Source organism: Pteropus medius, unplaced genomic scaffold (assembly GCF_902729225.1).
Source record: "Pteropus medius unplaced genomic scaffold, Ma_sr-lr_union100, whole genome shotgun sequence".
Taxonomy (NCBI): Eukaryota; Metazoa; Chordata; class Mammalia; order Chiroptera; family Pteropodidae; genus Pteropus; species Pteropus medius.
In genome coordinates, this window is record NW_024352785.1 from 225,187 (window position 1) to 253,176 (window position 27,990).

At 36.3% G+C, this 27,990-nt stretch overlaps 1 protein-coding gene and 1 pseudogene across 1 annotated transcript in view; both read right to left on the reverse strand.

Annotated features, from left to right (window-relative positions):
- Positions 1–3,410, reverse strand: part of LOC120590747 (solute carrier organic anion transporter family member 6A1) — a 72,571-nt gene extending 69,161 nt beyond the window's left edge. Inside the window, exon 1 of the mRNA XM_039848349.1 lies at positions 3,119–3,410. Within this exon, the coding sequence (XP_039704283.1) occupies positions 3,119–3,410 (292 nt within the window). The remainder of the gene's footprint in view (positions 1–3,118) is intronic.
- Positions 3,411–16,421: 13,011 nt separating this feature from the next.
- Positions 16,422–16,540, reverse strand: LOC120591031 (uncharacterized; annotated as a pseudogene).
- Between the last annotated feature and the right edge of the window lie 11,450 nt (positions 16,541–27,990).

Consider the following 27,990-nt stretch of genomic DNA (forward strand, 5'->3'; position numbering starts at 1 on the left):
ATAATTTCCAGCTAAAATTGGGAAAAATAAATGAACTTCCTTTTTCAGAATTTCTATTCAACATTGTACTGGAGGTCCTAATCAGTTTAACAAAACAAGAAAAAGAAATAAAAGCATACAGTAAGAAAATAAAGAAGTAATACTGTCCTGATTCAGAGATGACATGATCATGTATGTAAAAAATCCTAAGGAATCTGCCAAAAGACTCCTATAACTAATACATTAATTTAACAAAGTTGAAGAATAGAAGAACAAAATAGAGATATACTATGGTCAGGCATCAAAACACTCAACATTGTTAAGATGTCAATTTACTCCAGATCAATAGAACCAAAGAAATCCAGTTAACATCCCGGTAAGTTTTTATAGAAATCAACAAATTAGTTCTAAAATTAATGTGGAAAGGCACAATATCTAGAATAGCCAAAACAACTTTTGAAAATAACAAAGTCAGAAAAACTCCTAATTCCATTACATATAATAAAGCCACAGAAACCAATGTATTATAATATTTGTATAAGTATAAGACATGTTAGGTCAATAGAACAGAATGCAGAGGCTAGAAATAGATGCAGAAAGAGATCAGAATTTCTAAAAAAAAAGTGTCAAGGTATTTCAATGGGATAAAAGACAGTTTTTTCATTAATTATGCTGGGAAAAATGTTCTATATGGAAAAAATGAACCTTGACCCTTTCCATACACAAAAATTTATTCAAAATAGATCAGAGACCTAATCATAAGAGTTAAACCATAGAAGACAACAAAAAAGAAAATCTTTATGACACTGACTTAGGCAATACTTCTTTACATAGAAACCAAAAAAAAAAATGAACTTTTAAAAAATTAAATTGAACTTCAATAAAACTGAACACTTTTTTCATCAAAAGGACACAGGCAAGAAGATGAAAAGACAAACCACAAATTGTGGGGAGTGAGGGAGGGAGAGAGGCAGGCAGTAAGCCAAGCATGGGCTCAATCTAGTCATAACATCAAACATATCTAGCTTGAAGTTCAACATATAGAATGAAAAACCCATATACTTTAAGACTTGCATGGACATAAACTAGATGGGGGGAGGGGGTGGAGAATAAAGAAATGTTGAAAATTAAAGAAGTCTAAAATATGATGACTAAATGCAACATGTGTTCCTGGATAGAATTTTGTATCAAAACAGAAACTGAGACACTACTGAGAGTGAAGCCACCAATTCATATTCATAGTTTGATGGTAGTGTTGCACTGATGGTCCTGACTGGGAGGGGTGGATGGTGGTTATATGTCCTCACTTTGGAAAGATGCATACGGGAGTATTTAACAGTAATGGAGCACCATGTCTGAAAAAATCTATTTGTACAGGGAAAGAAAAGGTGGAAGAACAAATGTGGTAAAATATAACCAACTAGGGAATCTGGGTGAAGGTGACTCAGGAATTCTTTGCATTGCCTTTGCACCCTTTCCATATGTTCGAAATTATTTCAAAATTGTTTAAAATGTAACAATACATGGGCAATGGACTAGTGGTTACCAGAGTGTCGGGGGAAATGGGGAGGGAGGAGGTAGACAGGAGAAAAAAATTTAAACTATTTCTTCAATTAAAGAAATTAATTAATTAAAAAATAAAAGATTAAATTAAAAAATAAAAAATAATAAAATGTAACAATAAATAATAAATATATCAATTGGTAAATAGATAAGTTAAGAGACAGACCATTTTTAAGAATAGAAGACTCAATATTATACCCAAATGACCTGTATAAAGTCAGTTAATAAGTAGTGGAGCTAAAACCAATCACTGTCAACCACTTGTTCAAAAACCTTCAATAGCTCCTCATTACCTACCAATAAGATTATATGAACTGAGATAATCCCTGTGAAGCACCTTACCCAGGATATTAATGGGAAGGAAAAGCCTTTTAGTATCCTTTTGAAATTCTCAGTCTGGTATTTAAAGATCTTCATAATGTGGCCGATTTGTCTTTTCCTTCTTTTTTATTCATTTATGTATTCGATATATATTTACTGAGTGTCTTTTCTACCTCAGCCACAACATTAGGTCTTGTGGGGAGATAATGCACAAAATAAATATAATTACTCTTGTTGGTGCTTAGGAGAAACCATCATTCAGCCACACTTGTCACTCACCATTCTGAAACAAGGCTTCTCTGCATCTGAGTGCTTATTTATCAAATCACGCATTTGTTCATTCATTTGCTGATTCAATAAATATCCCTTAACTACATCCCCAGCTATCAGAACTGTACCTATTCATCAAGGCATAATTTAAGTTACTCTTCCTCAGAGAAACTTGATGATCTCAAGAAAAATAAACTGATGACTATTTGTTTCTCTCATATGATTCTTATCACATTTAGACTTTTTTTTTATTGCACTTATTTAGGCATAGCCTTCTAGAGCAAAAAGAGACCATGTTTGGCAAACTCCAATGCCATCAGTGTAAACAGGCTAGTAAAGAATTCAGGTGTAATGGGAGTAATTAGGGCGTTGGCCCACTAGAGAATGCATGCCCCATCTGAAGGCATTCAAATTCACATTCTTCTTCAAACTGTGTGGGAAAAGATAAATACCTTTGAGTCTGGTCCTCTGATAAAGCTTGTTTGAGGTCCCACTCCACCTCCTCAATTCACACATGAAGAAACAAAATCCAGAAGGAAATGGCTTGGCCAATGTGTCTCAAAATTGTGGGCAGAAGCAGAAACAACTTGGTCACAGACACTGTTTTCAATTTATTTAATCCTCCAAGTAATGCAACCCTGAACTCAGGGTTGGTGACCAAACATAATGACAACACCACTCCCTCCACGTGGCTATCTAGAGGCCACTCTCCTATCACCCACACTGTGAAGGGTAACTGTGTCAATCAGTACTTGAAGTAAAGCAATACTAGGAGCCCAAACCCGAAGTGGCAGCCCGTTTAACCTGCTTTGATTCTAGACATACTTTGAGAATGTTAGAGAGTACCGCCGCTTCAAGCTGAGCTACCTGGTACTTCTCCTGTCTGCCCCTTTCTCCCCCCTTACCCCCACCATCTCGGCTAACACTGGGAGGGCTCCCTGATCCCCTCACCACTACACCACTAACCCCAGCCCTTCTGGCTCACCTTGAGCGATCATCACGGTGCAGTAGAAAATCAGAAAGCAGTGGATGTTATTGAAACGCTGACAGTTGGGAATAACTACACAGCCCAAACCGCTGACCTCGTTGGAATTTTTACTCTGTTCTCCCGACCTCTTGGCAATGGCAGACTTGTTTCTTTTCTTTTTTAGGAGACTGCGCAGAGTGACCAGGTTAGCTGGAGCCGTCCTCATATACTGGAGTTTTTTCCTGGCCTTTTTGGCCTCCCCAGGCACGGTGCTCTCTGTACGTTGGGCCTGTGAAGCCTGGGGCTCCATGCCCGCTAGAGCGTCCTGCATGGCCAAAGCGTGCCTGCGGAGGCTGAGGTGCGGCTCACGCTGCGTGAATGTGCGGGCTGCGTGACCTGTTGCTCCCAGGCCCTGTGCAGCCTGCTCTATCTGTTTCAACCGACAGGCCCGCAGTTATGGACGACGGACCGTGAATTGGCTCCAGAGGGAACGTTCCTTCTAGGGCAGAAGGCAAACGTCCTCGCAGAGAGGTTGGCAGTTGACCTGAGAGAACTTCCATGGCTGTTTCTCTTTGCTTCTATGAGGGGAAAGGGGAGAAAAAAAAAAAAAGCTGGCACTACTAGATTTCGGATAACTTAACACAGACCGGGGGGCACCAGAGTAACTCTAAGGGAAGTCAAATTTAATACTTTCTCATTAAGAAGCAGGGAAAGAAAAATGTGCAATGACGGCTAGTGGAACTGTCCCCTAATTTTCCCACACTTGTTTATTTTAGTGTTTTTTGATCTGAATAATCTCACTAGAAACAACCTGAAAATTGTTGAAGGAGGAGGAGAAATCAGAAGATATGAAAAAAGACAGTTCTACCACATTTAGAGAAACCAGCAAAAATCTTAAAACAATGTCCCAATGAATGCTCCTAAGTGACGTGTTTTACACATGGAAATTATTTTCCTAGAAACTATTTCCTTTCTAAATAGGATAATGGAACCTAGAGTGTGATTTTTTTCCCCAGGAACAAAAATCTTAACTGAAATGTAAGATGTAGGAGAACAGTAGCAGGATATGAAAAGTGTGTGTTGCTTACATGAAAATGTAACTTTTTATTGATTTTCTTAGGCAAAATATAAGTTTTTCAGGCCATGTATGTGGGGAGGGTGACATTTCAGGAAAATTGAAACTATCTTCTCTCCCATGGGTTAGACATTGTGTTACCAAAGCCAAACCATCTCTTCAACGAAATTTTGTGGTGTTAGAAAGTGCTGGAGCTTGTAGAGCAGAAGAGCTGGGAAAAGGATACCACATATCCTACCACTGACATGAGGTCTGAGTTTGCCCAATCAGCAGATCTCTCTGGCCATCAGTGAGTGGAAATGCAATTTCATCTATAATAATGTCACCGTTGGGGTCAATCGGAGTTCATTGTCACCTCAACAGCAGGGGGGAGGGAGAGGAATAAAGATGGCACAGAAGTGTAGTTAGCATTTTTCCCTGGTTCTTCCTCATTGACACAGCGAAGAACCATAGGTCAGTGAGATTTAGAAAAGATTTGTTAAAGGTATATTTTATAAAGACAAAATATGCCTCACAGAGGCACATGGTCCCAGTGCTGTAACCAACACAAAAGAGCCAAAAGGGCCACGGAAAAAAAAAAAAAAAAAAAAACCAGAAGTGGGAATGTCTGCATTACATTTGGGCTGTGATGGATGATTCCAAAGGCATTCCTAGGCGATTGGCAAGTGAGGTCATTTTGATTGACACTTGGCTGCTGTATAACTAACTCTTCGCATCACGTGATGTGCATGTGCGTACCCAGAATTCTACCACTATTAGGGAGTTCTTTGGGCAATCTCTAGGTTGTGCCCCTATTCCTTGTTCCCCCTGTGGCTCATGTCTGACTAGCTACTTAACAATAAAAGACCTAGTTTGTCACCTATATGGTCACTACATAAGTAGGAACAATGCCCTAGTTTTCCCATGTTCCTCATACTCAACTAGGATGCCCTCCACATTGGTTCATGACATTAATAAACTTAAAGGAAAGGGATTCCTAAGAGATAGGAAAAAGCAGTGACTCTTACTCTTGTGTTTTGGTACCAGACTGCACACTGCCTGAAAGCAAGAGGAAAAAGACGGTTCTATTAAAAATAAATAATACTAAGATTTTTGCTTTTACTCAGAATTTAGAGAGTCAAGTAGAATGTTACCCTACTCTAACAATAATAACCAAAAAGAAAAGAAAGCTGAGTAATATAAAATACTATCACCTTTTGAGCTCATTTCCAGAGAGCTATATTTCTGAAGCAACAAGGTAAACTGATTCCAAAGGCTAACAAACTCTTCAGATAAAGGGTAGGACACATGAACTGTAGCAGCCATAAACGAAGATGAGAAGAAAGCACCTGAAATTTTAATGAATTCTTAAATGCCAAGTGAGGGCTAACATACAGTTTAGAAATCCTAAGAAGCTCAGAAACAAGGGAAATCCACACCCATCTACCAGATCTTCGCCATTCGACAGGGCAAGAGAACCGTCTTGAATAAAGAAAGCATTTGGTGGTGATAGGCTGCCCCTGAGAGAGAAACAGGAACCTTACTCAACCTCCTACCCTCTCCCAGTGCTGTGTTCCTGACCTTTTTAGCATGCAAAACAAGAGCAGTTCTGCCTCTGGGTTTGAGGCAGGAAACTCTTTCGTCCTTAATCCTTAGCAAAGGTTAGCTGTTACAGCAAGAGGAACAGAACAAAAGCCATTTGTCATTGAGAGAAGAGCAGGAAACCATGCTGTCTTGTGGTCCACACAAAGGTTGCCTACTGCCAGAGGGAAGGGTAGAAATTAAAAAACATCTTCCAAAGGAGGAGGGACAAGAATGTCTTCTCTTTCCAAGAACTGCAACCAAAGCAGGGAAGTCCAACCCTTGAGGCTCAGGCACTCGGGGACTAAGGTTAAGGCTGGACCGGAAGAATCTATCCCCCCCTTCCATTCTGAGCTTTGTAAGAGTAAAAGGCAATAGCACTCTACCATATAGGTGAGGCAAGACAGCAGAGGGAGACATTATCTGTGATGTAGAAATACTGGACTTGCTGCAGACTGAGGGTAGAATAGTAACGCTGACACACATAAAAAACTCCTCAAGCACTTAAGGTTTGAAGTAAAAGATAGCTGCAGACCCCACTAGAAGAATTTAAGCCTGTGGTACACTGAAGATAAATATAGCAAAACAAAACTCAAATCCAACTGTATTTTTGTTGACACTGTCAAGCCTACCCTATTAGCCACACAAAAAAGAATCATTATTTGCAAGTATAAACACATCAATCGCCAATATTCTTTTATATACCATGTCTGGAATTTAGTATTAAATGGTTTATATATATAATTGAGGTACCAGAAAGAAACAATTTTCAATTATTTGAAAATATAATGGTCATAAATTTTACAAAACTAATAAAACTACATATGAAACAATCTCAGAAAACTCCAAGCAAGATTAAAATAAAGAAAAACACACTGATGACTATTATAACATATCGTAGTCAAGCTACTAAAAATCAAACATAGAAAAGTTTGAAAGAAGTCAGAGAAGAGAGAAACATAAGTTGCAGAGAAACAAAATTTTAATATATTTGTTATATACGTAATAATTATATATATCATCAGAAACTGCAGACCATAAAAAAAGAAACTATATCTTTAAAATATGGAAGAAAAAATCTTCAACCAAGAATTATTTATCCAGCAAAATATCTTTCAAAAATATGTGAAGAACTGTGAAAAATCCTTAACAAAATATTAGCAAACCAAATCCAACAACATATAAAAAGAATTCTATTTTATGATCAAATAGGATTTATCCCAGGAATGCAAGGTTGGTATACCATCTGAAAATTAGTTAATGTAATATATCTTATTAATAAAAGACAAAATCCACATGATCATTCCAATAGATGCAGAAAAATCATTTGAAAATATTTATCACCCTTTCATGATAAAAAAAAATACTTAAGAAATTAAGAATAAAAGGGAACTTCCACAAATTGAAAAATGGAAAACTGATGCAAAAAACTTCCATATCTTATTTAATATGGTGAAAGACTGAATGCTTCCCTCCCTAAGGTCAGAAACAAAACAAGGATTCTGCCACTTTCATTCAATATTGTAATGACAGTTTGCTGTAGTCTCAGTGTCTGTGTCTCTTCTCTCCCATAACTTCATATATAGAGATCCTACCCCGAATATGGTGGTATTTGAAGGTGGGGCCTTTGAGAGGTGATTATGTCATGAAGGTGGAGCCTTCATGAAAGGGATTAGTGCCCATTTAAAAGAGCCCAGAAATCTTCCTTTAGGTAGCTAAAAGAGTAATTTTAAAAATACTCATCATAAGGAAAAAAATTGTAACTATATAAGGTGATAGTTGACTAAACTTACTGTAATCATTTTGCAATATGTACATATATCAAGTCATTATGTTATAAACATAAAAATAATGTAATGCTTTAATGTGAATTGTATCTCAGTAAAACTGGGAGAGGGGAGAAATAATACAAAGTCGATACAAACTCTTCCAGAAAACAAAAGAGGAAAAAACAGTATAGTAACTGCAGAAAGCGAAGGAGAGAGGAAGAGAGAGAGAGGAATAGAAAGAGAGAGGGAGAGAGAATTATAAAAATAAGATATCACTGTTCCTATGTTCATAATATTGCTTAAGAAAATAAATCCGAGTGTTTGCAGTTATATTACTAATATTTCCAAACTCTAGGGATAACTGAATATAGAACAAACCTGTTTACATGCCAAGATTACACTATTACAACTCAATAAAATTCTGTTCTTGCAGAAAACTATGAAACTAGGACAGAGTCTGATTTTCCCTAGTCCAGTATATTAAAAAATTTTAACCATACTGCTACTCAGCACACACACATACACACACACACATATAGCAATAATATGTATGTGTGTATGCATATATGTGTATGTGCATGTGTGTGTGTGTGTGTATGACTGAAACACACACACATATATACCCATATATATTACTGAAAAAAACCACTCATAAAAAATAAATTGTTAATTATCTTTGTAATATTGGAAGCAACCTTCTAAATGAAAACCACAGACCTAGAATATTGTTCTTTCTCCTAAAGCTTTCTTAATCAAATGACTCACAAACTAATTGATGTTCTGCAGACTTGAAATTGCTGCAACACAGTTCTAGCCACATATGTTCTAGCCACAGTTTCCCCTTAGGTTTTAGATTATGACAACTAAATTTGTATTTTTAGACAGCATACTTTTTTAATTCACCAATGTTTCCTTTGCATAGTTTATTAAAATATTATTATTTACTTTTGACTTCCTTATCTCTCAAAGTTTTGTCAGCGTTGTTTATGAGAGAGACTTTTATTAAACATCTAGTTAGAATAAGTGGATAACTGTAGGGTTTCTCACACCTGTACTTAAAGGAATTTCATGTGTTGGAGAAACACTTCAAGTATCTGTTGATACATTATTACTGCAAAAGATAGTTGTGATGACAAAAGTAGGTTCTAAAGTATTATGGAAATAATGTATGTTCTGTGATGGCAAGAAAGGCATCTAGTACAGTGCAGGTCACAATACTTAGGATGCTTATAAAAATCTTAATACCCAAGTCACACATCAAGCCAATTAATTCATAATCTCTGGTTTGTGAGACCTCAAAATTATTATTTTTAAAATTCCTCAGTGATTTCAGTGTGCTCCCAAATTGTCATCCCTTTTTCCTTCCCTTTCTCCCTTCCTCTGCTTTTCTAGATCTTTTTTTTTTTCATTTGACAAAAGTAATCTTTGGAGAGAGTTCTAGCTATTCAGCTCCAGAAGCTCAACATGAGTTCAATGGCTATATAGATTACATTAAGAGTAGTCAAATTTATCTTTATTATATTAAAATTCCCAGGTAGTTTTGGTTAAGGAGCTTTCTCTTTTCTCTCAGGAGGTCCCAGGCTAGTCAAAAAGGGAATTCTAAAATCCTTCAGTTAAACTAAAATTTAAACACAAGAACTTTATGCTTAGGTCAATGAGTTTTAACTAGTTAAACCTTTCTCGTATGTCCTTATTTTGAGAATTAATATAATTTTATTTTCCATCCTTCATAATTTTTTCAAAGTTATAAGAATACAGTTTTGACTTAAGATTTTTTGTACTTCTTTTTTCACATAACATCTGATCATTTCCTGATATTTCACATTTGATACTAAAAAATTGCTCTATGATTTTAAGTGTGTCATAATGGTGTCGCATATACTCAGAGAGACTTAGTAGGCTTTGGTTAGAAATAGATGACAAAGATTTGTTCAAGGGTCTTAGGGTTTTCAGCTAGATACACAGCTAGCAGTACCAAGAGTTTTTCAAAGAAAAAAGAAAAGTCTGAGAGTTTTATAGTAAAAAGTACATTCTTGAGAAGAATCAGTTCTGCATTCGTAGCACCTGGATTGGTCCAAGATGGTAGTCACTAGATGTCTAGTGATCTAGACAATGGAACATTTTCTTCTTGAGGTCATTCAGATGGTTAACTGAAGGTTTGATGTATATTAAGACATTAACACACAGCACACCAAAGCGCATACAGGTATTGACTTAGGACAGGAAAGTTCAAAAGTTTAAGTTCCCAAAGGCAACTAAAACTAGGATTATCATTTCCTCATGCTTCAGCTCATTTGAACTTAATTTAGCAGCGTGACTCTACTTGTTCACTTTATTCCTCAATGGTAAATTATGAAAATAAATATCACCAGTTAGTGCTACTCAAATAGAACATTAAAAGTAGTTACTATGCAAGTAAAACTGGTTTCTCTAGAAAGAGGAGGATTTTTAGCTAGTTATTTGAAAGCTCTTTCCTTATGATTAAGAGCAAATTTTTATTGTAGAGTCTTGGCTTACAAACATAGGTTTTAAAAAAAGGAAACTAGTTCATGAGTTTGTACAGAGAATTGCACATTTAGACGAAAGTCCATTTCACATTTCCATGCAACTTTTTCATAACATTTATTACATGATAAATTAAGCATAACTTTTATAAACTTTAAAACAAAGAAAAAAACATTTAAAAGTCAAACTAGTCTGTTTTTCATCCCTCTCAAATCTTGAACTAGATTACATAATAGTAAATGTAAAAAATTTTAAATAAAGACAATAGGCCTTCAAATAAATATACAACATTGTATTCAAATAATATATTTAATTTAGTAGAAAGCAGTTATAAATGGAAAATGTGCTACATTTAGAATCAGAGACCTAGCTCAAGATTCACCTCCTATACTCATAACCTAATATCTTTGACAAGTCACTTAACACTTTCAACCCAAGAATCCTTATTTATAAAATGGAGATTCACCCTACCATATTGCATATGGTTGTTGTGAAGATGATAATATAAATGAAAATGAATAAAAACTATAAAATATAGAAACTTATTATTTAAAATAAATTTTATAAATTTTAAATTATTTAATTTAAAAATAGAAAAGAAAATATTAACAAAAGAACCACAATTCTTTTCACCACTGTTTTCTGCTTGCATTTACTTGTAGTTTAAAATAGTCTCAAGATTTTTGATCAAGATGGCTGAGTAGGTAAACACTGTGCTTGCTTCCTTCCATGAACACATCAAACTTACAACCATCATTGAGAATCATCTGAAGTCTAGCTGAACAGAGTCCTACAATTAAAGGTTGATAGAAGAAGCCGACTTGAAACTGGTAGGAGAGGCAGGCACATGGATAGGGCTGGTCCCATACCTGTGTGTAGTAGTTAAAAATTGGAGGGATATTACAGCTGCGAAGGTCCCCCAAAGAGTAAGGGATCCCAGCCCACTCCAGACTCCCCAGCCCAGGGTTTCAGGGCTGGCAAAAGAAGTCCCCACACTTCTGGCTATGAAAATCAATGGGGGTTGCGGCTAAGTGAGATGGAGGGAGGCCGGAGTCCCAGGCATTCCTCTTAAACGGCTCACACAGACTTACTCACTGATGATCTCACTAGCTCTGAGCTCCAGCACTGGGGCAGCAGCTAGAAAGGAGTCAGGAACATATGGAGAGAAATTGAATTCTCTAGGTTTGGGGTGAGGGCTGGAGGAGCAGCTATCTCCTAGACAGAAGTGCTGACAGAATCCATTGTTTCTTTGTTGAACCCTCCTTTTACCCAGCATGCAGGCAGCTGCCATATCTGAGTCTCCATCAACCTGAGCTAGCACTGGTCACCCTGCTTTGGTGATTCCCTGAGACCCCACCCCACTGAACTTGTGGGCTTACGCAAGTACCTTCCAGTTGCTTTTCCATACAAAGACCTGTCTTGGCTCATGCTACAGTCTTCCTAAAACTTCTCAAAGTTTCACGAAACGCAAATAAGCAGAATCTTACTTCACTGTGCCCTGTACCTCTTGCTGAATAGCCCAAATATGGCACAAGTGGCAGCTGGCCTTGGTTTGTGACTTGGCTTCTCAAGGCACTTCCAAGCCCATTGCAGTTGGCATTCACCTGTGGACTTCTTGGTGATTCATGCCAGGTGGCCCAGGGCAGGGCACAGGCTGGGGCTAAACTTGACCTACAGTGGGACCCTTCCCGGGAGGCTCCAGGGGACATCATACCAGTGGCCAGTTTGGACTGAGCCAGAGCACCCCCAAGCTGCCTCCATAAACAACACACCCAAACGGCAGACTGGGCAGGCACCAAAAGCCTACTAAAGTAAATCCTGCCTTGTATGGTAAGCCCCCGCACAACAGCTCCTCCACGGTAGTTACCAGCTAATCCTCACAATCAATCAGCCTGAGGGTCAATTCCTCCCAGTGACATGCAGACAACAACTAAGGCTCAACTACAATAGGAGGACACACACTACTCATACAAGGGACACATCTGGAGTACCCAGCTCAGGTGATCAGGGAAACTGAGCCACTGGGCCCCACAGGACACCTACTACATAAAGCTACTCTACTAGGACTGGGAGATATAGCAGCTCTACCTAATATGTAGGAACATACACAAGGAGGCAGCCATAATGAGGAGACAAAGAAACATGTCCCAAATAAAAGAACAGAATAAAGTTCTAGAAAAAAAAACTAAACAAAATGAAGACAAACAACTTACCAGATGTAAAGTTTAAAACACTAGTTATAAGGATTCTCAATGATCTCAGTGAGAACTTCAACAAAGATATAGGAAACATTAAAATGGATCTAGAAAACATAAAAAAGAAACTGTCAGGAATGAAGAATATAATAACTGAAATGAAGAATACCTTAAAAGGAGTCAACAGCAGATTAGATGAAGCAGAGTATTGAATTAGTGATTTAGAAGATAACAGAAAATATCAATCAGAATGACATAAAAAAGAATCTAAAAAAAAGAGGTTAGTTTAAGGGACCTCTGGGACAACATCAAGTGCACCAAGATTTGTATTATAGGGATACCAAAGGAGAAGAGAGAGTCAAGAATTGAAAACCTATTTCAAGAAATAATGACAGAAAACTTCTCTAACCTGGATAAGGAAATAGACATACAAACCCAGGTAGCACAGAGTCCCAAACAAAATAAATCCAAAGAGGCTCACACTAAGACACATCATCATTAAAAAGCCAAAGATTAAAGACAAGGAGAGATTCTTAAAAGCAGCAAGAGAAAAGCAGTTAGTTACCTACAAGAAAGCTCCCATAAGACTGTCTGCTGATTTCTCAATAGAAACTTTGCAGGCCAGAAGGGATTGGCAGGAAATATTCAAAATGATGAAGAAATATTCAAAGAATCTACAAGATTACTCTACCGGGCAAAGCTATCATTCAGAATCAAAAGACAAAGAGCTTCCCAGACAAGAAAAAGCTAAAGGAATTTATCATCACCAAACCAGTATTACAGGAAATGTTAGAGGAGCTTGTTGAAGAAGAAGATCAAAAATAACAATAATAAAATGGCAGTAACTACATATTAATTAATAATTACTTTAAATATAAATGAATTAAATGTTCCAATGAAAAGATAGGATGGATGAATGAATAAGTAAACAAGAACTTTAAATATGCTGCCTACAAAAGACTTGCTTCACATCGAAAGACACACACAGACTGAAAGTAAAGGGATGAAAAATATATTTCATTAAAATGGAAACAAACAAAAAGTTAGAGTAGCAATACTTTTTATTATTATTATTATTATTATTATTATTATTATTTATGCCTATAGCATCTGGTCTTCCTAGGTGGTCTCCCATCAAAGTACTAACCAGGCCTGACCCTGCTTAGCTTCCGAGATCAGACATGATCAGGCTTATTCAGGGTGTCATGGCCTAGACCATGGACCATGGCTCCACTGGGGCATGAACCCAGGACCTTCTGCATGTAAAGCAGATGTGCTAACTGCTACACTATGGAACCACGTCCAGAAAACAGACTTTAAAACGAGGGTTTTAATAAGAAACAAAGAAGGACCCAGTTATTCCACTTCTGGGTATTTATCCGAAGAAACCCAAAACACTACTTCAAAAGGACATGTGAATTCATATGTTCATTGCATCATTATTTATAATAGCCAAGATATGGAGGATACCTGGGTGTCCATCAGTGGATGAATGGATAAAAAATAGGTGGTATATATATATACCATAGAACATTACTCAGCTGTAAAAAAAGAATGAAATCTTGCCATCTGCAATGACATGGGTGGACCTAGAGGGTATTGTGCTGAGTGAAGTATGTCAGACAGAGAAAGACAAATGCCATATGATTTCACTTACATGTGGAATCTAAAGAAAGAAATAAAAGAACAAACAAAACAGAAACAAACTCATAGATACAGAGAATATTTCGATAGTTGCCAGATGAAAGGGAAGTTTAAGGGGTGAGTGAAAAGGGAGAAGAGATTAAGAAGTACAAATTAGTAGTTACAAAATAGTTATGGGGATGTACAGTATAGCATAAAGAATATAGTCAATAACATTGTATAAAAATCATGTGGTGTCAGATGAGTGCTAGATTTATTGGGGTGATCACTTTGTAAGTCATATAAATGTCTAATAACTATGTTGTACACCTGAAACTAATATAATATTGTATGCCAATTATAATTAAATAAAAAATTATTGAATAAAATAGAATCTCTTGATTTACCACACTAAGGTCCTAGAAGGTAAACTGCTTCATTAGTCTATGTGTCCATTTCTAAAATACAGATCGTTGGATTTTCAAAATTGAAAAGAAGGAGGAAGTGAAAAAGAGAACTGCAATTTGCTGTGTACCTACTCTCTGTTAATTATCATACTGGACATTTAACATTTTACTCAGTGTTTGAGATAAACTGCCCCAGGGAAATTAAGCCCCTTGCTTATAATATCACACCCATAAGGAGGAAGGTGGAAATTCTATATGTGGTCCAATTCAGGGATTCTTGACCAAGGGCAATTTTGTTTCTCAGGGGTCCCGTGGCAACATCTAGAGATGTTTTTGTTTGTCACAACTCAGGGTAAGAAGTAGGATGTTGCTAAACATTCTACAATACGAAGGACCAGCACCCATAACAAAGAATTATCTAGCCCTAAGTGTCAATAGTGCCAAGGATGAAAAGCCCTGTTCAAATTTCAAAGCTCATGCTTATTCTTCCACATACTATCAAAAATGAACATTGTTTCTAAGTTTAACTATTCCACAATATTCACTTGTTAGAGATGTACCAGTTACAATTTAATGTGTGTTCTCTCTGTGTTGAATGTTTCTTGGAAGTTCCATTTTAAGATCCCACGGTTATCTTTTCATTGAAGCAATAAAGGAGGTTTCTGGAAATTTTTCATGCTGATCCATCCAAGGAGAATGACTCAAGTTCAGAGAGCATAGATGATTCTGAAAAAGACTGTAGGTGTATTAATCAGATCATGCCCTGGCCTCTTATCCACCACCCACACCAAATATCATTGTGTCCTAGTGAGATAGGAATGCAAGCAAACACTAAAGAAGCTTTTTCACAAAACTCTCTTTAAGGCACTGGGAAGCTCTTTAATAGCTCTACAATAGTATAACCTCAAAGAGAGGACAAAATTCTATTCCCGTTTAGAGTTGTTTCTTAGAGCATGATGTGTACATAAGAATAAGAGCAATTTCATGCCCCAATCTAAGTTTGAGCCAGACAGGACTTCATATTTGGAAGCAGATCACACTGGTGCATAATAGTGCTAGTGGATTTTTAGCTTCAAAATATTTTTATGAGGCTTTGGTAGCCAACAATAACTCTAGAGCGACAGAAGAACAAAAGGCCAATCTTTTTTTCCCTTGCCACTGAAAGGCACCAACATCCACTCAGTCTTGGTCAGAAGTCACAGTAGTCATCTTTAATTTCTTCATCTTAATTCTTTGAGGATTCTCAGGCCCAGTGATGGAAGAAAATTGACAGTATTGCAATCTATTCATCTTAGTTTTACCCACTGAGACACCATGTAATGTTTTATTTGAATAAAGGATCCCATAGTTCAAAAACTGTTGGAAATCTGTAATTTTTAGAATTAAGTCCTCAAGGCTCTTCATGCTCTGATGGCTGCCTTCCGACTGACTTTACTATGACCTCCTTGATCTTCATGTTCCAGTTCATCGTGAACCCCTAAAACTTCATGCTACCATTTCACTTTGACCATACAAGCCTCCATTAAAACAAGAGTATCATTGTATCTGTGTGTGTATATGTATATAATATATATAAAATTTTTTTTTTCTTCACAGAATTGAAAGCTTCTTGAAGGCACAGTGTTTAGTACTTTTAAGAATTTAATTAATGCTTGATTATTAATTAATTAACTAATTACACAATATCTGAGAAGCCAAAGTCTATAACCCAAAGAAAGTATTAACGATAGTTAAAAAAATTTTAAAGAAGCATATTTGAGCATATTACTGAAATGGAGATAAAACCAGAGAAATATCATCTTGAGTTGATTTACTCTGGGAAAATTATGCAGAGAACAAAGAACATTCTATGAACAGAAGATTTTATAAGAACTATTTTTTAGCTATAAATATTAGACTTCTGAGGTATACTAATATTTACCCTTTAATATCTGCAGATTTCTGGATTCTGAACTACATAACTTATTTGGGTAGTACTAGTACATTATCAAGAAATTGAGAGATTATCACTTTTCCTCTGATTTTGATTTATTCCTTATTGACCTTTATCTTGCTTCCATAATTTTTATTTATTTATTCGTTTGTTTGTTTGTTTATTTATTTATTTTTTAGGCGAGGCAACCCTTGGTTGACCTCACAGATTGCAAGGACCTTGTCAGTTTACAATCCCTTATTTTTTATTTTTTACACCTACAGCACCTGGTCTTCCTAGGTAGTCTCCCATCCAAGTACTAACCAGGCCCAATCCTACTTAGCTTCCAAGATCAGATAGGATTGGGTTTGTTCAGGGTGGTATGGCCGTAGATCTTGCTTCCATAATTTTTTGAGTAGCTCTTTATGCAAGGAGACAACCATATGGTTGTGTAATCATATTTTAAATACCCAATGATGTTTAACATACATATGGCAGAAAAAAAATTATCTCTTTAATAAAGAAGGTCTGGAAATCACTCCTGGAAAACTATGTACTTTTCACTGTAAAAGAGAGCGTGAATTCAAAGATGAGGGCAATCATGCCTGTAGGTTGTTTACTAACATAACTGTATCCTCAGGGAAAGATACAGATCTCCCTAGGGGAAGTTTTACCCATGTAAATTTTGTTTGTTTGTTTGTGGTTGTTCTTCTTTTGGACAATTTGGACTGTCCGTACTTCAAGAGCTCAGTGGCCACATGTGGCTGGTGGCTACCATAAAGGTGAATGCGGTTAATTATTTTTCTGTTCTAAAAAGTTAAGAATACAAGTTATTTGGAGGCTAAGATTTGTTACATCACAGAATTAATAACAACTCTTTTAGTTATTAATTACTTAACTGATGTCTTGGTATTCTATATTTTTTATATTTTACTATAAAATAATGTTTTTTCCCATTTTTAAAATAATTTTGTTTTTTAAAGCCAAGTGCAATGACTTAGTTGTATCTTTTTAAATCTTAGCATTCATTCAAGTAGAGAAATATCTCACCACGAGGTTTTCATTACATAATAAGAGGGCACTACCATTCCGCTACATTCCAATGCCTATATTGAAATTTTAAGTAATAATTACTCGTTAACTTTTAAAAAACATGCAAATGATTTTAATATCTATACTTTTAAGGATTCAAAAAGGTTTTAAGATATTTCAAGAGACCAGCTTGAATTAAACAATAAATGTTTATGAAATGCTATTAGATATTCTCCATGTAATATCAATTTCAGCTAAAACCTCTAAATATGTTTATGTAGGAAAAACTACTCACTAAACTATTAAGAGTAATGAGTCAATAAAGCAAATAAACAAGATGGTACAAATTAATGTAGTTTTATATGGGGATGACCTCAACTATTAAATTATAAAAGTATGAGCATTAAGTAAATGGCTCTTGTCTGCTTAGCTGCCCTGGTAAATGATTCTTGCTTCTTCAGTGAGAGTAGTAACTTTTGCTTCAGTTTCTAATGTTACCTCCCATAATTATGTAGTCAAAGTTATTACATATTTTACAAAAAAAAATAAGATCTGCAGTTTTTATGCTGAAAATGATTGCAACCTACTGCTGGAAATATTTAAAATGTGGGTGCTATAAGTACTACTTTTCCCAATGATTACAGATTTTTTTTTAACTTTACTTTTTGGCTTCCCACGAGTCTCTTTTATTTCTTGAGATCAGAAGTCTAATAGCTAGATAAATGAAATGCTAAATGATTTTAAAACCTAGAGAAAAACAAAGAGGAGGGGAGAGGTGGAAGCAGGAAGGAAGCACCATGTAGAGTGAATAAAATATAGACTTTGGATCCAACTCTTCTGCTTAGTTATTACGTGATTTGGGGTAATTCTTCTACACATTCTGATCCTTAGTTCCTAATTTGTAAAATAAGAATAATAATAAACTATTTGAAAGATTATTATGAGGATTAGAAGTAACAATGTCTAGCATAGTTCCTGGTATATAGTAGTTATACAAACAAAAATAAGTATTTATCAAATTATTAGAATCTTAAATCTTTATATTAAAAAGTACCTATTATGTGTAGCCCTCTACAAGTTAGATCTTCAATCAATGGGTAAAAGTTGACTCTATTGAGGAGGAAAATATATTAGCAGATGTTCTCACAAAGGGCTAAAGAGAAAGGGCAGTGCTTGAGATTATCCTTAACGAACTGGTAGAATTCAAATAAGTAATATTGTTTGCAATAAGCGTAACAGCCTAAATCGATGTTTGCTATAAAGCACAAGGTTTAAGACACTTAGAAAGCAAGTTAAAAGCTATGAGTTTTAAGGCCCTATGAAGTAGCTTTACAGACAACAAACTACTTTGAAAGGGAAGGAGCTGAAATAAAAGATAAATAATATGTAGATGTCTCAGAATGACTCTCTAAATGGCATCTTTACAGAAACAGGCATCATCCAGAATTATCTGGGAGAGCTGAGTTCTTTCAATTAGAAATGTGTGATGTTGAAATAAACATAGTTATTTTTACTAGTGAGCTAATGAAGTTTACAAATTCAGTGTGCAGGATGATTGAGTGTATTGGAGTTGCAGATACTAGAAGATCAATTAGGTGGTCAATAAATGAAGTAATAGCTGAATGAAAAGATAGATGATGAAGAAGACCTTTGGAAATGTATTCATACTAGAGATAAAGAACTTTAAAAATAACTTCAGGTTTAAAGCCATTCAGGATGATTGCTAGATTATATGTTAAAGTTCTGAAAAAGTAAATATATATTATTAAAGAGAAATTATTCTCACAACTGTTAAAATGGTAAGGAAGACTTTATTCAAGACTATTGCAATAGGGATGAGGAATTGTGCTCAACTCTAAATACGACAAAGACAAATAGGGATTAATAGCCAAAGGGCAGACTGAGGGTGTCAGTGGATGGAAAATTACTAAGAAGAGACCTCAAGAGTAGGTGAATTCTTGCTAACAGGGTTTTTGCTAAAGACAGGCCCAGGATTTAAACATCAAAGGTGAGGATGAGGAACTTGATCAGATATCAAGGGTGATCAGATATCAAGGGTGGGATATGATGAGAATTTATTAGGATTCCTTGCTAAGACTGATTTATACTAGTTGAAAAGAGGACTCAGAGGAGCTTGTCTAAAATTTGATCAAGGAAAGAGTTTTTGTCAGTAGGTATATTTGATGATTTGCTTCTCACTGTTGATAACAGTTGACTTATATTACCTGAGATAAATCTATTTCAATATTACAAGCAATTTTGAAAATAATTCCTTAATACGTTTGAAAATAGTATGTCTCATTGATGTAACACCAGGAATACCTCTCCAAGTCTAACTGCAAGAGAGAATGAAGACCAAAAACGGGTGTTAGGGAAGATTTCTGAAAGGGATTAAGGTGCTAGAGTTAGTCACAGGGTCAGAATCTCTGTAATCTGGGCCAGTCTTTGTTTTCAGAACTCATAAGACTGTGGGCAGTTACTGTTGGATCAGTTTGTCTGTGGTATTATCTTAGAACATATAGGTCCAAAGGAATTGACGTTAAGAAGAATTTGACCTTCGCAATTTGGTTGATACAGTGCATTGTGCAAGTCGTGGTTTCTGTCTAAATTCGAGTAAGTAATAATGTTTAGTTGCTCCCTGACAGCTGCCAGTAGGGACTTTCTTTCCCCTCTACTTTAGCAGAGGTACTGTTTTAAAAGGTTTAATTTGCTGCCATCTAGTGGGCATATCCTTTCATTTTTATATCAAAGGTACAAGAAATGGATTTAGACATATAAAATAGATCACATATTGTTACATTTGATACATACTTTTTCTCTCAGGGAAATGTTTTCAACTCTTTTCAACCACAAAATGATTCAGTGTTCCTAAGCAAGTTTCCAAGTACTCTGTGAGATTTGAATAGGCATGCAACAGTATTTTGATTTATACCATGCTTTTATAATGGTGCATAATATTTGTAAAACTGAGTTTTAAAGCAAAACATTTTAAAGAAAAATTTGAAACTCTTTTAACCAGTATTTTAAAAGTTTTAATGAGGAGTACCTAATTTGTACATTTTTAAGGCAGAGATTGATTACATACAAATTGATAACCAATGGGGCTAAACTGGCCATAATTAAGTTTTAGTGGATTGAATGACATTTTATGTAGGAAGCAGTTGGACTTGGGGGAACATCCATTATCCATTTTTTCCCTCATTTCTTTAGAGAGGCCTTCTCCCGTATTCCCCAGAAAGGAATATCGGGTATTACTTCTGGTCCCTCCCTCTACCTCCTTATTTGAATATCCTCCAAGAAGAAGGATTAATTTATCAAATTAGTGAAAGGATACTGAATACATATGACCCTGGCCTGCAGTTATATGTTCTCTATCTATGACATGGTAACTTCAATTAGCAGGAAGGAGTAAGAAGTGTATTTCACCTTCAAGTCCCAATTGTGCTCTTCAATTAGCTTTTTCAATAATACAGCTAATATTTGCTCCTTATCCCACTTCTGTATCTACTTTTTAAATATATTCAGAACTAAAAGGCCCAAAGGGGTTGTAATTAGTCCTACCACAAAACCCAGTATTTTGCATGTGTATGTGTCACATAGGACAGCAACTGAAATAGAGGAAGTGGTCTCTTTTACTGTGGGGTTTAGGGATGAGTCACGGTAGAGAAAAATCTTTGAGAGGCCAAGCAAAGGAGAGAGATACTGGAAAAAATATTGAAGAAAATGCAGGAGTTGAGAGAGTGACCATTTATTTAGCTTGACCAAGTTAACTATCTTCAAACACAGGCAATATCAAGAAATTTAGAGCAGAACAGCCCTTTGTATTCTTAGAAAGTTTTAGACTTGATTCAAGGTGTTATTATAAAAGCACCTTTCTCTATATCCCCTAGTAGTAAGATAAAGAACCTAAAGAACAATGAAACTGAAAGCTGGAAGAAACATAAAATTATCACTTATTGACCCTATTATGTGTCCCTCTAAATAATGCACCAGAACTGGCCCATTTTCCCTCACTCTCCTTCTTCCCCTGTCTGCTGTTCTGTTCTCCTCTCAAAAGGACTGGCCCTGCCAGATGAGTTTTCAAGCTTTGCTCCCTGATACATTTGGCCAGTGAGATGGTGAGGAGAAAGGAGAAACCAGGATATTTTTCTCCTTCTTTATCTGCCTTGGGAATTTCTCTGCACATAGCTGCATCTTCCTCATGACTCCAGTATCTGCCATTTAATTCCAGCCCTTGAGTTTCAGAAACACTGCCTTCTCCTTCTCTCCCTTCAGCCAAAGGGATGTAGCAGCTTCCTGCTATTGCTAATCTCTGGAGTGCCTCACTGTCCTTTGATTTCTCAATTTTTTCATCATCTATTTAATTACTTCCTGGTATTAACTTCTTTCGGGGAAAAAAAACTTGTAGAGTGGTGTCATTTCTGGTTTCTTGTCGGGACCCTGACGATATAAATATATATCACACACACATAAACACACACACACACACACACACATAAACACACACATATATATGTTTATGTATAGTTTGATTCTGATTTCATCTCTAACTCCTTCCCAGGAAAAACCTTTGGTAAGAATGAGGAAAGCAAAAGATTCTTTAGAAATTATAATGTGGTATAATTAAGTCACAAAAAGAAATCTACCTTGGTAAGAGAAAGTTCTGACTTTATAGATGTTTAGCTTGAGTGCTTAGAAGGACCTATACAGCCCCCAGCCCACCACATTGATAAAATCCATTGACTAAGAGGAGCGACTCTGAAGGCAGAGAAGAAGGATGAAAGCCTGGGGGAATTAGCAGTGAAGATAAAGGAGAGACAGAAAGACTTATTCACTCTAGGAACCCTCAGTCTCTTCATCATAGTCACTGTCTCCCCAACCCTGGAAGGGAGAGAGGGCGGAGGAACCCAGAATTTTACCAGGTTTGCTTCCTCTGTGAATTTCTGGGGTATTTCTAATGAATAGTAACACTTTCTATGAATCTCTAATGGCAAAGCATGACTTTCAAAAAAAAAAAGATCACTCTCCCCCAAAAGTCAGCAATGTCAGATATTTGTTTACCTCATTAATGATGGAACCAGCAAGATGGTGAGGCTTGTTCAAAAAGAACTGGGATTCTGGTCAAGATGGCAGAGTAGGTAAATGCTGTGCTTGCCTCCTTCGTGAACACATCTAAATTACAACTAAATTACAGAACAAACATCATTGAGACTCGCTTGAAATCAAACTGAACAGAAGTCCTACAACTGGAGACACACAGAAGAGGCCACTTTGAGACTGGTAGGAGAGGCAGAGACATGGAACGAGCTGATCCCTCACACGCACATGGCAGTTAAAATATCAGCTATGGAGAACCCCCAAAAGAGCAAAGTGTCCCAGTCCCACACCGAGCTTCCCAGCCCAAGGTTTCAGTGCCAGAAAGAGTTCTCACAACTTCTGGCTGTGAAAACCAGTGGAGATTGTGGCTGAGTGAGAGATGGGGCTGCCTCTTTGGGGGCCCACGTGGTGACTTACTCACTGATGAACTTACTTGCTCTGAGTTCCAGTACTGGAAAAGTAGCTCAGTAGATGCCAGTAACATATGGGGAGGAACTAAGTGTCTGGCTTCAGGGCAAGGGCCGGAGGGGCAGCTTTCTCCCAGACGGAAGTGTTGGCAGAAGCCATTATTCCTTTGTTGAGCCATCCTCCATCTTGGCATGCAGACGGAGGAGGTCGCCATATCTGAGTCTCCATCAACACAGTTTGCACTGCCCTGGTTATTCCCTGAGAACCCCATCCCAATTTACGGACCCACCCAAGCTACATGCAATGACTTGTCCATACAAACTGCTTTGGCTCATGCTGAAGACTTTCCCAAGATCTCTCAAAATTTCACAAAACCTAAATAAGCCCCATACTTCTTGCTGAGCATCCCTAAGCCTGGCACTAGCAGCAGCTGACCTTGGTTTTGGGCTTGGCTTCTTGAGGCACATCCAAGCCCAGTACAGATGGTGGCCATCTGCGGATTTCTTGGTGGATCATGCCACATGGCCCACGGCTGGGCACAGGCTACAGCTGGACTTGGTTTGTGGCAGGGCCCCTCCAACGGGGCCAAGTCCTGCATGCCCAGTGGCCAGCTTCGGTCTGAGATGAAGCATCATCAAAGCCACATCTAAGGAAGACACATCCAGAGGGCAGACTGAGCAGGCACCAAAAGCCTGCTAAAGTGAATCCTACTCAGTAGGGCCAGGCCCTGCTCAACAGCTTCTCCACTGTAGTCATGGCCAGTCCCCATAATCAATCAACTCGAGGATCAATCTCTCCCATTAACATGCAAACAGCAATGAAGGCTCAACTACAACAGGAGGACACACACAGTTCATACAAGGGATACGCCTGGAACAGTTGTCTCAGGTGACCAGGGAGACTGAGCCACTGAGCGCCACAGGATACCTGTTACATAAAGCCACTTTACTAAGACTGGTAGACATAGCAGCCTTACATAATACATAGAAGCAAACACAGGGAGGCAGCCATAATGGAGAGACAAAGAAAAATATCCCAAATGAAAGAACAGAACAAAGTTCCGGAAAAAGAACTAAACAAAATGGAAATAAGCTATCTATCATATGCAAAATTCAAAACAATAGTTATAAGGATGCTCAATGATCTCAGTGATAACTTCAACAAAGATATAGGAAACATAAAAATGGAGCTAGAAAACATAAAAAGAACCTGTCAGAAATGAAGAATATAATAACTGAAATGAAGAATAACTTAGGAGGAATCAACAGTAGATTAGATGAAGCAGAGTATCAAATCAGTGATTTAGAAGATAAGATAATAGAAACTACTCGATCAGAACAGCAACAAGAAAAAAGAATCCTAAAAATGATGACAGTTTAAGGGGCATCTGAGACAGCATCAAATGTATCAACATTTGCATTGTAGGGGTAACAGAAAGAGAAGAGAGAGACCAAGGAATTGAAAACCTATTTCAAGGACTCAGTTATCCCACTTCTGGATATTTGGGTTTCTGAAGAAACCCAAAACACTAATTCGAAGGGACATGTGAATTCATGTATTCGTTGTAGCGTTATTTACAATAGTCAAGAAATTGAGGATACCTATATATCCATCGATGGATGAATGGATAAAAAGGACGTGGTGTATAGAACATTATTCAGCCATAAAAAAAAAGAATGAAATCTTGCCATCTGCAACAACATTGATGGATCTAGAGAGTATTATTCTGAATGGAGTAAGTCAGAGAAAGACAAATGTCATATGATTTCACTTACGTGTGGGATCTAAAGAAAGAAGTAAACAAACACAACAAAAACAAACTCATAGATAAAGAGAACATTTTGAAGGTTGCCAGTTGGGAAAAGGTTTGTGGGGTGGATGAAAAAGGGAAAGGGATTAAGAAGTACAGATTAGTAGTTTCAAAATTGTTATGGGGATATAAAGTATAACATAATCAATAATATTGTAATAACTATGTGTTAGATGGATACTAGATTTATCAGGGTGATTACTATGTAAGTAATATAAATGTCTAATCACTATGTTGTACACCAGAAGCTAATATAATATCATAATACCAACTGAAATTTAATAAAAAAGAATTGTAAAAAAATCAAAGTACTTATTTATAGTGGCTTGAAGTTAGGTAATAGAATAAAAATGCTAACTTAAATATAAAACTAATTAATAAGTTCAGAGTGATTAAACCGCAACTTCTGGAGTTCGTACTTTTTTTATAGGACAGAAATCATTTCATGTCCTGAACCAAATTAATTTATATTGCTGTCAGAAAACATTTATATTGCTGGTGGTGAGATTCATTGTATCCTGACAGTGGTGGTGGCTACCTACCTGAGTCTACTGGTGATAAAATCACATAGAACTATACACACATAAAAACAGTGAAAACCGAATAATGTCTGTAGTCTAGTTAATAATACTAGACTAATGCTTGCTTCCTGGTTTTGACATTGTCCTACAGCGATTATAAGATATCACCATTGGGGGAAGAAGGGTATGTGGAATTCTACATTCTATTTTTGCAACTTCCTGTGAGCCTACAATTATCTCAAAGTAAAAAAGTTATAAAAAAAGAAGTAATTTATATTGCTATCATGTGAGTCATCATCTACAAGTTAATAATAACCTTTATAAAGATGTAAAATATCCCAATCATTGTTAAAATAGTAAGTCAAACAAAAGTATTCACTCCTAGAGAATCAGGTAATACCTCTGTGGACCAGCTAGACAATGCACAGCATGACATTGAAAGGATGCCTTATAATCAATTCTGCTTAGTTCTAAGATTTAGATACTTTTTCTTAGCATTTTATTGATACCTAAATTACTGCCTGATTCTAGTAAAGACACAAAATATCTCTTCTGAAGGTTGCCACAAACTGACCTGAAACTAGTTTTCCTTAGGCTGTCACCCTTGCTTCCAACAATTAACCTTAAGCACAGACTCTAGCTAGAGGAACCAACCATCCCAGTTTGCCTGGGTCTGAAGAATTGGTTTCCTGCAACATGGAACTTTAAGTACTAAAATCAGAAAATCCTGGACAAATCAAGACAAGCTGTTCATCTTAATGAAAGCCTATTCTTTAACTCCACAAAGGAAAAACAAACTTAGTGTAATATAACATAAACCAAAATTTTACTGAAGTCCTTGGGATATCAAAAGACAGAATTACCAAAGAGAAGAAGAAAAATTCAAAGCAGGACATTACATATAGCTATTCCTAGAATCCCCTGGCCAAACCATTCCAAAGTAAGTGCATGTGGACATCTCTACCCTTAGTCCTCAGTCTCCTCCCACCTTATATTTAGCTCCTGCACATATTAGTGTCCTTCAGCATGACTGTCTTGCCCAGAATTCAGAACTAGAACTCCCCCAAGGACTCCAAAAAGGAAGAAAATGGAGAGTTTTTCATTCTGAAAGGAACACTTCAGAGATATGGCTTCATTTCTAAGTAGAAAAAATTTTTATTTATATTATATTATATCCCTTCATTTCAGAAAGGATATTGGCTTACCATAGGAAAAGCCTTATTAAACTATTTAGATTTCTTCCCTAAAACAAAAGAGATAGCTGACCTCAAAGGTAAATTTGAGCTTCCCCATATATAGAAACAAAAAACTGCTTGCAACTTTAAAATTGTAGAATTTCACCCCTCATCATATATGGTATTTTATACTTTTCAATGATGATTGCAATAATACATTCCACCCAACAACTCTATCATAATGTGACATTGACAGCTCTCTATCAAGAGATGGGATTTATATGTCTTTTCCTTGAACATGGGTGACTTGTGACTATAGACTGAGTGATGACTTCTGCCTTCTGAGGCTAGGTCAATAAGCAATTTGGTACTTTCCATCCCAATTTTATATTTTTTATAAATAGATACAAATGTGTATCTATTATATATGTATAATATGTCTATATATTTAAAATATTTTTTAATTGTGACAAGGAACACATAACAAGCTAAGAAACTTGTTCACATACAAAGGTAGGTAGGAATGGAAAAAACTTCTGTTATTTCATCCCTAATTATTTCTAATGATTTATCAGCTAAAAACTCAATTAGATCCTCCTTCAATTCTGTTGAAAGCAAAGAATTAGAAATCACTAGACTTGCAAAAAACATAATTTACTCATTAGTGTCACCCATTATCTCGACAATGACACTATTTCATATATTCACTTTATATGGCAGTGGAGGATTTATACATTAAGTGAAAGTAGCACAGTAAGATTTTAGATGGGTAAAAGGTATACCTTATGTTAGAATGTGGAAAAGAACATTAGTATAAAGAGAGAAAAAAACAGGCATGACACCTCTGATATGACCCTTCTCCAGCCACAAGTTCTCAGGCAAAATACATGCAGAGTTCAGGATCTGAAAGCTGATTTCCTTAAAACTGTCCATACTCTTTAGAGTTCATGCACCCAATTTAGGGCCCCCTATTAACTCATTTTATCCTTAGAATGACACTGTGAAGTTACTCTTGTCATTAATGTATTTTATACATGAGAGCATTTAGACAAAGAGATGTAACATTGCTTGTTGGAGCTCACAAGCTTACCAACTGGCACAGCCAGGATTCATATCCAAATTGTCTCCACAGCCAACATTCTTAGGCACTATCCTGTTTACCTCTTATACATACTGTAAATGGAAATACATACATATACAAAACATTCTTCTTTGAAGATGCATATTAGAAAAGAAATTAGGAAGGAAAAATGAATGTTGAGTGAGAATAAAGGAAATTACTAATGATCTCAAAGATTATTTGTTCTAAATGTCTAATACTGTATATCTAATATTTATTTAATTCATATAAATTTATAACCAAAAGGAAGATCACGTCATTTTGTTTAATTTTCTGTTTATCTAGTGTTATCCTTTGGTAATAATTTTTAGATTCCACAGTTTTTCTACTTGCTAAATTCTTCCTTTAACTGCTCCTTTCTGCTGATACCAGGAAGAAACCATCAGGAGGGAAAGCATGAACACAAATCAGCATCTTTCTTTTCCAATTCTTGCTCTAAAATCTCATTTGTCCTATTGTCTCAAGAGCAGAAATAACGAAAAAGTACAATTAGTGTCTTTGGGAAATATGAATCCCTGAATCAATGTTATTGTAAACCTTGGAAGGTTTTTTTCATCTTTTGCTCCCAAGAAAAGGAATGGATCAGCACCTTATTATTCTTTTTTTTTTTTCCACAAATAAGGAATGACCATTTAGCTTACATTTTTATTAGCTCTAACTTATTGATTTTTCTTAATAATC